Below are 12,193 nucleotides of genomic sequence, written 5' to 3'. Positions count from 1 at the left end.
TATGATTGCAGTTACTGTCATGTCGTAATTATCAACAATGGGATGGGTAAGGCCAGTCTGCAACCAAATGCGATAGGTTATTTGGTTTACTATCAAATGACTGAAAATCAAAAGACTGAATCCCAAAAAGACTGAAAATTCAAAATACCGAATGACGGAATTTGCTCTTTCTCCACTGTTGTGCTATCTTGGAGTTGGTAACTATAGTTAGCAGGAGGTGTGGGGGGAGCAGAGGGGCTTGCCTCTTGCATTAAAAATTGTATTCAGTATTTTGAATTTTCAGTCTTTTTGGGATGTTTTTTAGTCATTTGATAGTAAGCCAGGTTATTTCGATCACAAAAAGGGAAATTGGCTAGGCTTAAGATGGCCCACAAAGGCAGCGAGCCTAGAACCTATGAACCTATAAGAACTGGATGTGCTCAATAGGCCTTCAGAATGCATGCTACCACATTATAATGGACAGATGATTGAGAAGGTTTCTCCGTTTCTAGCTGGGAGCCAGTCACTTTCAACCCTCTGGTGTTCACCAAGTGTATGGCAGTGGTTGCACCTCACCTCATACTGCAGAGGTTTTTTGTGCTCCATTGCCTAGACGACTGGTTCATTACCGCTGCTATCAGGCCTCTTTTCATTCTGGCCAGGGACTGTCTACCCCATCTTTGCTCACAGTTTGGTATCACAGTAAATTTAGACAACTCTCAGTTTCTCCTGGTACAGACGTTGCAATTCATAGGTGCCATATAAATACTATAATCCAGATAGCAAGGCTGCCAGAGAACAGATTGTCCCCTCTGCAAAACCAGGCACTAAAGGTTATGTCCTGTCAAAAAACACCAGCCAGATTAGTTATCTGCTTTAGAGACCGAAGGAGGCTTTCATCATCCTTGTTCCTCTAGCCAGATATTACAAGAGAGTTCTGCAGTGGACAGTTGACTGCAGTGGTCCATCAGGCACCATCCATGAGTTTTCGGATTCATTTGACAAACATTTGCACAACACGTGTAAGGTGGTTGATTCAGTGTCCCATGCTATGTCAAGGTTGTCCTTTCGTATCCCCCACAAAGCCATAGTGATCACAGATGCTTCCCAGGAAGGGGGGTGGTTACATAGGAATGATGGTCCAAGGCAAGTGGTCTCCTTCCAAGGCCAGTCTGAGATGTGGGCAGTTTTTCCTAGCATTGTATGCCTTTGAGGACATCCTTCCCCGACGGATCATTTCTATTCAGATAGACAACATGTCAGTAGTCTAGTACATCAACAAACAAGGAGGAACATATTCCTATCCATTATGTCAGGAAGCAGTGAGTTTGTGGTAGTGGGCAATATGTTCCAATCATTTTCTGGTAGCAACACATGTACTGGGGACGTCCAGTGTTCTGGCAGACAGGTTAAGAAGATCTATCCTTTTACCTCATGAGTGGTCCCTCAACCTGACAGTGACGGAACATATTTTTCGTCACTGGTGCCAGACATACCAGACATACTGCAACCTTTTTGCCCTCTCCATACATCACCAAGTGCAGCAGGTTCTTTGCCCTGATCCCCCCAGAGGGAGAGTCAGTGAGAGATGCTCTGACATGATTGGCCCCATGGTCTTCTTTGTCTTGCCACGTACTCCTCCGATTACAAAGTTCCTGAAGAAATCATCAGAGAGGAAGATTTTTTGGCCTCAAAAGGTATGGTTTACCTTTGCTGGCCTGATTTAGTTAAACCATCCCCTGGGTACTGGATTCCTATCCAACCATCCTCTTACCCACCTGGAATGCCTCACCCAGACATTCAGGCCCTCAAGTTTACCACTGGATTTCGCCACTTCCAAGGATAGATAGTCAGTTCAGGCTGTCTTCCCCATTAATCCACATTGTTGCATCTTCCCAGGGACCATCTGCTGCAAAAATGTACAAAAGAAAGTGGAAAAGATTTTCTATTTGGGCCTCCCAAAGGAATCCAGATCCTTTTTCAGCTCCTGTCCTTGCTGTCTTGGGCATTCTAGCATCTATTTTCCATGCTAGAGACAGTTATTCTGACTAAGGCCCACTTAGAATCTATTTCAAATTTTCATGTTTGAGAAAATCAAGTTACCTTAGTTTCTCTTAGTTTAGCCAAAGCTTTCCTGAGGGGTGCCTTCCTTGTTAGACCTGCTGTTAGGGATCCTGCTTCTCCTTGGGATATGACTTTTTTGCTTCAAGTTTTAACCCAGCTACCCTTTGAACCTGCTGCCAGGATGGGTATCAAACTTTTGACTTGGAAGACAATTTTTCTAGTGGCAATAACATCCATGTGGAGCATATTGGAACTTACAGACCTTGTCCTGCAAACCTCCATATATCATTTTTCACAGAGATAGGGTATCCCTGTAGACCAAATCCATCTGAGGTAGCTTCTGAGACCTCACTGAGCCAATGCATCAATCTGACAGTTTAAAGTCAAGGAAGGATGATTTATTTATTTTTTAGCAGAGTTTGGTTTTACTTTTAGGTTAAACCCAATGGTATAATATCTGTTTTTACAGAGGTTTACACTGCTTGTAGGGATTAAAGAAAAAATCATAGGTCTGTCAGTATGATATCTAAGATATTGCCATCTATAACTTTGTAGACTAAACACATTAAGTAATCATATACAGTGTCGTTAACATGAATGCAATAGTGTATTTTACACTAAACTTTGTGACAAGAGGTTTTAATTTCTGTTCACTTAAGTTGTGTCTTACGTTCTTTATCATTTTTGAAATACTCCTATTACTCGTTAGTTTTTTGTATCGTTTTTATCGCTGTGCATTTATAGTTTTTCCAAAAAGCACTTGCTTTTGACTTTGTTTTATACACTTGAGACAGAATCCAGTATAAATGCTTGTTAATAGTTGTTTTTCTTTACAGGTATGAGGGATTAGGCCCTACACTAATCGTTTGTCCCACAACAATTATGCACCAGTGGGTGAGAGAATTTCATACATGGTGGCCTCCTTTTAGAGTTGCCATTCTTCATGACACTGGCTCTTACGCATTCCGTAAGGTTAGTAATGCCCATGGCATTGTGTTAATAAAGTGCAAAACATGTTTAGCAGCCTGGTATTTGTTAGGAATTTGTTAGGAATTGATTAATGTGCAGGTTTGGTATTGTCTGTTAAAACACAACTCTCCTAGTCCACGTCTTTTAAAAGTCTTCAAAGATTGTTGGAGTAAAGTATTTCTCAAGTGGACATATTTATGTAAATTTTATTAATCACTTTAAGATTTATGGTATTATTGCAAACTTGAAAAAAAAAACAGCAGAATGTACTGCAGTCTTTCAAGTGATTTCCCTTTAGAGATGGCTGTACTCTGTACCTACAGAGTAATGAAGTGTACATTACTCAGTGATAGATGTTGAGAAAGTTGGATGAGTGTCCAAACGAGAAGGGATCTTTGGCATTTTATTTGCTTTTCTGGAGAGTAAAAGTCAGCTTTCACTGAATTGGGTGTAGAAAAAAAAGCACCTTATGTGTTCAGATTTTAGTCCAGCTTTCATATTGAAAGAACCAAGTTGCCAACAAGAATGCAGACAAAATGTTCAAAGTAGAGCTTCATGATGTGAAGGCAGTGCTACACTGTGACAGAGCACTAGTAAAAGTAATAAGCAGGACACTTGAATTTGTGAACAAAAACGTACTTAAGAATGAGGTCTTCTAAGCATTGTGGGACATCATCATGGCAGTCTTTCTTGAACAGTGTATACAGCTCTGGGTATCACAAGTGCAAAGTTAATTGTCAGCATGTTCAGCAGTTGTCAGCTGACACATTCCTAGTTGACCATTTAGGAGTCTTATCACCATCACCCTAGAAATACCTTCACCCATAAAACAGTTCAGATTAAATTTACATTGTGACAGAGGCCTGCTTTATGTAACAGTAATATTGTGTGACAAAGCTGTTTCTTTTTGTGGTCCTGTTTGTGGAAATTGTTTTGATACACTTCGTGTGGTCTAACTGGAAGCAATCATAATTATTACTCTCCCCAGTTTGCCTGTACAACCTTAGCTAAAATGTGCTTCTCCCCAAATTTGAATACAGACTTCACTTTCTGGTATTTCTGAAAATAAAATATACAGATTTACCCTCTGAGAAGGCTCTTGCTCAGACCACTGTAACCTTCTAAAAATAGTAAATTGGCTCCCAGTGAAATGGTCAACCCTCCTTTCAAGCACACTTAATATTTAAAATATTAAAGCAAGTGTACTGCCCACCTCAGAGAACTAAACTTTAAGATCAGCACCTTCATTGCTGGATGAAGAACATCAGTTTCACCATGGGGAATCTCTTTGTTACCCACACCCATAGCCACAGTCACCACATATATATCTGCCCTAGAGTGGGAGGTGAGTTGATGTATGTGAATCAGCACCCTATAGATATGGGTATTTGTTCTTATCCTGTTAGCCTTCTATGACTTCCTTCCTAGAAGCATAATTCCCCTCACTCAGGCAGCATGCTAGTGGTTTAGTATGTCAGCCCAAAAGGGGAGCATGCTCTTACCATCTATGCAGAGAAGCCATGGGAATGAGACATTTGTTTCACCCACTTCCTTGTAGGCAGTCGCATTTTAGGAGGTTACTTTCCCAAGTACAAACTGAGTCATCATCTTTTGATGTTCCAGTTATGGCTCCTTAGTTTTTCTCTGACTCCTAAATTATTCTGCACATGCAAGTCTTGCTGTGCAAACACTGTTCGTATCCCTATATATCGCCAAGAGCACCAGTTATTTTTACACCATCCCTACTCTGGGAAGATGCTCCAGGGATACCCTAGACCAGAAAATGGCCATTGGTGCCCTTTTTGCTTCCCCCATTTCCTCTGGTGATGAAATCATTAAGAAAGCTAGACTACACAGAGCAAAAGTAATTGTCATATTGTACCTTAGATGCTGCAGTAATGCTTGGAATTATACCCCACTAAATGGTGTTCTTGCTCAGTAGTCAGGCAGACTTTGTCCTGGCATACCCTCCCTTCATTGTCCACTAAGGTAGTACAGTTTATTGCTTAATCTCAGAACGATGAATATTCATATGACATCTAGAGACAGGCAAATTAGTGTACATGGCTCCTACCAGTGAGCTAGACTCCTTCTCATGCTATGTCCTACTTATTTAGATTATCTGCAATATTCAGTTCAGGGCATGTGGTCCTCTGTCAAGGTGCATTTGGTAACTGTCATTAGCAGCCATTCTAGATTACACTCCTCTTCTTTGGTGTTGCTTCAGGTATGCAAAGGTTTCCTTAAGGTCTCCTTCTGTTTTTGCCCTCCATTGTAAGATCCTGTCCCCCAGAGATTTGTACTTTATGACACAGAAACTGATATCCCACTGAAGCCTGTGTGCCCATTTGAACTGAAATACTTATTTTGAAAGATGTCATGTCTGGTGGCACTTACATCTGGAGAAAATTCTTCAGATGCTTTCACTGTCTGTAAATCATTCTTGCCTGGTATTTCATAAAGGTAGAGTGATGTTCCAAATGACTCTCTCTTTTATGCCTAAAGTGATCACAGAGACTAACTTTAATCAGTCCATTCATTTTCTTATCCCCCTTCAAAGTCTTCTAATTAAGGAAAATACCTGCTCCATTGTACGGACATGAAACATCAGTTAAGGTTTTACATTGCTAGACCAAAGGCTGTCTGTAAATACAAATTACTTCGGTTTACCTTTAAAATGTCACAATACACTTTTATGACTGTCAGAAACTACAGCCGTGAATGCAAAGAAGTAAGACCCTGGTACTCAGAAAACTTTGACACTCAGGGAATGTTGAATTTGAGCAAAACCATTTTCTCAAATTTTCATTGTTTGTTTTTCTTATCCATTGTACCCATAATATTGTTTTCCTCTGTAATATTGTTAATTTGTCTCTATTTGTATGTCTGTTTGGGGCTTTCCCCCCCGGGTCTCCACTGAAAAAGGGTAATTCTTACCCAGCTGGACCAACCCGGTTAACAAATGCAAATAAAATAAATAATAAATAAATGTCCGGATGTCAGCTATGAATGTTTTGCAGGTGGCCAAGCCCCTCTGCGCCCCCCGCACTCCCTGCTAATTTTATAAACTAACTCAGAGATTGCACTACAGTGAGGGAAGTGGTACATGTCCCGATCCCCACTGTACTGAGATTTCCACTCAGAGTGCCAAGTTCACGAGTGAATGCACACTGTCATTCACTCTCTTGTGAATTCAGCAATTTATAGTTTAATACAAACATTCTTTCACACATCTGACCATTGCACTTCAACATTTTAAAGTAAACTGTTACTTCAATCCTTTACCAAGGGAAATTGTGGGCTAAAAGTTTTGGCTGGCTGAATTCTGTAGTTTTTATCTTAATAAGCACAGCAGCTCTCACTACAACACCTAGAGCCCATTGTCCATCCCACAGGCCACTGTACAGCCTAACAGATGCTTCCTTGTGAAAGTTATGTACTTAAAATAATGATAGATCTGTAGGAGTAGGTCCATTTTCCATAACGTACCCATCCACCTTCCCCTCCTTTGAAGTCATTGGTCTAGATTTTGTTTTTCCTCTTCTTTTTGTGACCCATGGGAACTTTTTGCACATCTCACTGAACATCTGGAGGGAATTGGTAACACAGTGCCCTGTGGGACAGAGGAGTTTAAGTAGCCTGAGAAGGTCTAAGCCTGCTGAGCAAGTCCTGTTGTTTCTAGTATTAGTCTGCCATTACTGAGAATGGAACTACTCAAACATATCTACATTTATGGTCAGTTCATAACTTTGGTTTGCTCTACTCATTGTTATGTGTTTAGCATGAAATTATTTTCTTGTTGCAACCAGTTTTGTTTATACAAACAGGGAACTGCCTTGGTGGCCTGTATACCAATTCATTTGCAAATGTTTGTCACAAAAGGTGATACTGCCAGCCCAGCTATCTGAAATTTTGTGAATAATTTTATGTCATTTGTGAATATCAACATGTAAGATGCTTGTGTTACAGATGTATTAGAACTATATGTCGTATTATACAGACGTGTGCTGAAGAGATATTTTGTAAAGTACTGAGCAGAAATATATATGCACTATTTTAAAGGTTTAGATGTATCTATTTTAACAGAGGACAATGAAACACAGGAGAAACTCAAGCTCAATGCCAAAAAGTGCATTGTCATCCCCTTTGGTAAAAACTCTGTACCCATGAACTACAACATAGATGGTAGTATACTTAACACCGAAAGTGTGATAAGAGACCTTGGGACACAGGTGGACAGTAGTCTCTCCTTTGGTAATCACATTGCCACAGTAGTCAGGAAATCCTTCTACGTGGCACACCTCATCACAAAAGGTTTCTCATCCAGAAAAAAAGAGGTCATTGTTCCCCTCTACTCATCACTCATTAGACCCATTATAGAGTACAACGCCCCTTTTGGTATGTACCTCACAAGACAGTCAAACCCAGAGCTGTTGGACATGCTCCACTTAAAGAAATCCCAGTCCCTCCGAGCTACACACTCTAGGGACCTAAACCTTGTCACCACAATAAACAGAACATGCCGGAGGGATAGATTCCTGTCCCAGAGACTTCCCATACTCTGGAATAAGGTATCTATATCAAACAAAGCTCCCCATTAGCACTCTTCAAGAAAAATCTTGATGATTGGATATGGGAAATAGGAAATTCACCTCTGGGATCACCTCTGTGACTCTGCTCGACAGTGGCACAGGAAAATAATTTTCTTGGATGGCAAAAGCCAGAGTACCTTTTTGGCTGGGCTTGTATAGGCCCCAGGGCCGATAGCCTAGTACCTACCTATGAACCTATGAGATTTGCTTGCAAAACTTCAGAAGAATAGTTGAGGTTGAAGTACTTTATGGCTGGGCCATAAACAAAAGAGATGTTATCTTTCAGTTTCAGTGCAGTAACAGATACGATGTCTAGAACTAGAAGTTTTTGTATTGTCCTGGAAGTGTTAATTGTTTTACGACTTCCAGGATCTGCTTTACGTCTAAGAAGGGCCCTTGTGTGTGTTTTTGTAGGTAGATGCTAAATACTACCAGCTGCATCAGTTGGGGTTTTCACCTGGGATAATCAGATGACAACAAATGATGTCATTCTGCAAGTATCCCAGCAGTAATATGTGGGATATTAATTTTTAGAACCCTGAGAGAGAGACTGAGCATTTTGTATTTTCTTTTTGAATTCACAAGAACATCCACTCACCATATCTGTCTTGCCTTGCTCTGTAAGTAAGTTAACTAGGGTACAGTAATTTCTTTTAGATACAGTCAGGAATATAGTGAAATATAGCTTAGATGTTTTCTTTCTTTATTTGAGACTGTCCTGCAATGTTGTTTTAAGTGTTTCCTGTGATTTTGAACTCTTATGTAACTGTGAATCTGATGTTGTTAATCTTCTTTCCATTCATCACTGATGGGTTTGGTTCCGAGCCCTCTGAACTGAGTTGGCCGTTTTACCAAGCTCGCGCCAGCCAAAAAACTCTCGAGCTAAGTCTCTACCCAGAATTACCTTCTCCCTGATACCTCAGGTCTCGTTTGCTGTGTAGCCGTAAAGCTGCATTTCAGCCGAGCTGTCAGCTAAGTTGAACTTTATTTGATATTTGTGTGAAAAATTTTTGATATCTTCATATTTTGTTGAGCGAATAGTATTTCTAGTGTTTTTTCTTCTAACCTTGTTGTTTCCTCTTGACTCTACCTGATTTGTTACCATTGGTAAACTTTCAAATACCATTGTTGGTACGGCCTTCCCTCCCTTACCCTTCTGGTATTCCTTCAATACAATAGCTGGTATTGTCTTTCCTGTCTAACCTATTAGCATTGGTTTTTAGTAAGGTGTTTCTTTTTCTCTGCATATCACTGTAATGCTATATTTGTGACGTCTTTGAACGGTGTTTGACTTTGTTCTATTCATATTATACGGTTGGCCTGTGGTGTCTTCCTATCAAGATGTCGGATAAGAAGGGTACTTCAGGTTTTAAGTATTATGCTTCATGTAATGGCATGTTACCTAATAGTGATTCTCATGATGAATGTGTATACTGTTTGGGAGTACCCCACCTTTCGGTGCAGCCTGCGTGCGATATTTGTCAGAGTTTCAGTCAACGCACTCTTAATGAGCGCAAAAATAAACTGATTTTGAAAGGGTTACTCAAGTCTCCCTTCTCAGAGGCCATTTCTGCAGTGGAGGTTTCAACCCCTCCTACTAAAGGCAAAAAGAGATCCCACTCGGTTCCCTCCTCACCATCGGCTGATCAGGCAAGCCTGGGAAATCAAAGGTCCCAAAGTTGTCTTCAGAGCATAAATCTGCCTCTAATGCTCAGTCTTTCTTGCCTCCGAGCATCTCAACTTTTGATACCAGTGCCAGCTTCAGCATCGGTCCTGCCTCCGGCACAGTTCGTGGGACTTTACTACACCTATTTCGACTTTGGCACCTGTGGCCACTTCGGTCCAGGGCACACCTTCGACTACTTTGTTAGTTTCCATTTTGGAACCGACCGTTTCGGCTCTGAGTACCACTTTGGCACAGAGCACTGTACTGACTTAACTGGATTTGATCCCTTTACTTCCGGTCTCGAAACAAGAGACTTTGGTGCCAGTAGACCTTGCAGCATGGACCCAATACTCCCGTTCCGTAGATCCGTTTCTGGGTCAAGCGTATAGCCCCTTCATTGAACGTCTTGACTCCCCATCTGGAGTATCCACTAGATCCACCAGGAGCCTGTCAGAACATGACATGGTGTGTCTTGTGGACCAGCTGTTGTTTGCTAGAGAGATCCCCACACTTACTAAGACGCATCCACCTGCAGGATGTGGGTTTACTTATCCACAGACTCCATCTTACACTCCTCCTTCGACCATCTCAGTTCCAAAGCCTTCTGCTCCGGCATCCATCTTGGAACTCATCACCTCGGCACCTACACTGCTTCTCACTCCGGCTCTGAGTTTGCCCCTTTGGTCTTGGTTACCGCTGAACCGGTCCTTCCTCAGTCTGGGGATTGGGGGACGGGCACTTTGGCCCAGGGCACGGAGACGTCTTTCTCCTCGGTGCCGATAGCCACGTCTGCACAGATTTTTGCTTGAGGCTTCACCAGTGGGGGGGGGCCCTCGGGTTCGTCATAGCGGGCTGTGACCCCAGTCCCGAAGTTGTCTTTCTCTGTTCTGGGCTCCCATCCTTCTTTGGGCAGACCTGCCTTCCGCACGATGGAGAGGGCTCTTGTTCTGGTAGCACACCCTTGATGTCGGAACCCCAGATGTTAAGTTGTCAATCTCGCCTTCATTCTTGCTGGATGGGTTCGGAGCCGATCCTCGGCTCCAACTCGGCCTTATACTAAAGCTCGAGAGCTATTTACTGGCTCGAGGCCCTCCCCATATCCCACAATGCTAGGCGTCGGATATCCAGATCTTGTTTGCCACTTCAGCTACGAGGTTGCGAATTTACCGGCTCCAGGTTATATAACTCTTTTCTAGCATTTTATTTTATATATATATATATATATATATATATATATATATATTTTTTTTTATTAGATATTTTTCATATATATATTCTACCCTCTAGGGTTAGTTGTATATAATCAGTAGTGTTTTTATATATATATTCTACTTTATAGTGATAGTTAGATATTTTTAGCACTATTATTATATTACTATTATATTTTTGGTGGTGTTAGTTTTTTTCTAGTGTGTGTGTGTGTGTGTGTGTGTGTGTGTGTGTGTGTGTGTGTGTGTGTAGTGTTTAAAGCACTAGTTACCTGTTCCCTTGGTATCCTTTTTTTCTACTTTTCATTATGTCTAAGGATACTAAGGTCTCCGGTTTCAAGAAGTGTGACTTGTGCTGTCAGAAGATGTCTCTGACAGACGGTCACACTTCTTGTGTGTATTGTTTGGGCCCCCTACACCTGCAGGACTCTTGTGCAGTCTGTCATGCCTTCAGTCCGAGAGTCCTGCAGGAGCATAGGAAAAAACTTATTTTGAGGGGCTTGCTTAAGCCTGAGGGGTCCCCGACTAAGCCTTCGTTGGGTAAACCCTCCAAGCCTGCTAAACCATCGGCTCCCTGTTCAGAGCCGTCGCTGAGCGGAGCTCCTGCCTCCTCATCGGTCCCGGCTGGAACCGACACTTCGAGACCTCAGTTGGCTCCGGCCTTGGTATCAGAGCCTTCTATGAGCCAAAAATGCTCGAGGTCTCCCTCTTTGGAGTCCGTTAGTTCAGCTCCGAGGTCTCCGTTACTACAGTCGGAGCAGAGCCATAGGTCCCACTCCTCTCGGTCCTCCAGGCTGTCTGATCACGACCTCGAGAGGGTGGTCAGTAGGCTCTTAAAGTCGCAGGCACTGGCCCAAATGTTGACTAGCCCTTCTCAACAGACTGTGGCTATCCTTGTATCTTCATCAGTTCCTCCTCCGACTCTACCACTGTGTTCAGAGACAGAGCTTGTTGGGGCTCGGAGCGTCAGAGCCGATACCACACATTTCGGCTCCCTTGTCGGCTCCGATCTCTTCATTGGTTTCGTCTATGGAGGGATCCGGGCGTCGAGACTGTCTCGTCGGCTCTGAGGGGGCAAGTGGCATCGGACCCTTGTCTGACCCCGTTCTCCCTCTCGGTGCCTCAGTGCAGGTGAACTCGGCCCCGACATCGGCCTTGGAGCCATCACACTCGGTGCCGGGAGGGGTTCTCATCTCTTCGGAGCTGGGACCTTCCTTTCTGCCTAATAGGGGCGCCTTCGAGGTCATGAGGAGCGTACTAACTCCTGGGTCGGATCCACGATCGGCCCCTTCGGCTCCTCCTCCATGGTGCCTGCTTCGGTCTCTGTCCACCCTCCTGACCCCAAGCGAGGAGAACAAACGCTCCAGGGCGCCCCACTGGGGGTATCTTCCTCTTCCGACGCCTCTCCCGATCATTCGTAGGAGCCCCCTCGGAAGAAAACATGTAAGAGGAAACATGTTGACTCCCCCGAGTCAGTCACGTCTGACACCGACTTGGAGGATTCGGAAGGGTCCCCAAGGTCCCCCTCTGAGGATGTCTCCTTTTCAGACATCCTGGAGATCCTTAAGCAGAGGGGGAATTGGACTGCCCTTAACCCTTCTGAGGATGAGTCAGTGTACCTGGACGCATTTGGTTCTCACCCTTCTACCTCCTGGGTGTCTCCGCCTTTTGACCCGCTCATGGAAGTGGTTGCTTGGAGGGCGTGGACAGCCCCG

The 12,193-nt window shown here is 43.1% G+C and overlaps 1 protein-coding gene across 1 annotated transcript in view; it reads left to right on the top strand.

Annotated features, from left to right (window-relative positions):
- Positions 1 to 12,193, top strand: part of ERCC6 (ERCC excision repair 6, chromatin remodeling factor) — a 1,256,800-nt gene that overhangs the window by 489,086 nt on the left and 755,521 nt on the right. The window contains exon 10 of the mRNA XM_044056771.1: positions 2,880 to 3,015. Within this exon, the coding sequence (XP_043912706.1) occupies positions 2,880 to 3,015 (136 nt within the window). The remainder of the gene's footprint in view (positions 1 to 2,879; positions 3,016 to 12,193) is intronic.

Source organism: Protopterus annectens, chromosome 14.part0 (genome assembly GCF_019279795.1).
Source record: "Protopterus annectens isolate FY-2018-M chromosome 14.part0, PAN1.0, whole genome shotgun sequence".
Taxonomy (NCBI): domain Eukaryota; kingdom Metazoa; phylum Chordata; order Ceratodontiformes; family Protopteridae; genus Protopterus; species Protopterus annectens.
The sequence above is the reverse complement of the archived record's forward strand: the minus strand, read 5'-3'. Positions and strand labels throughout refer to the sequence as shown.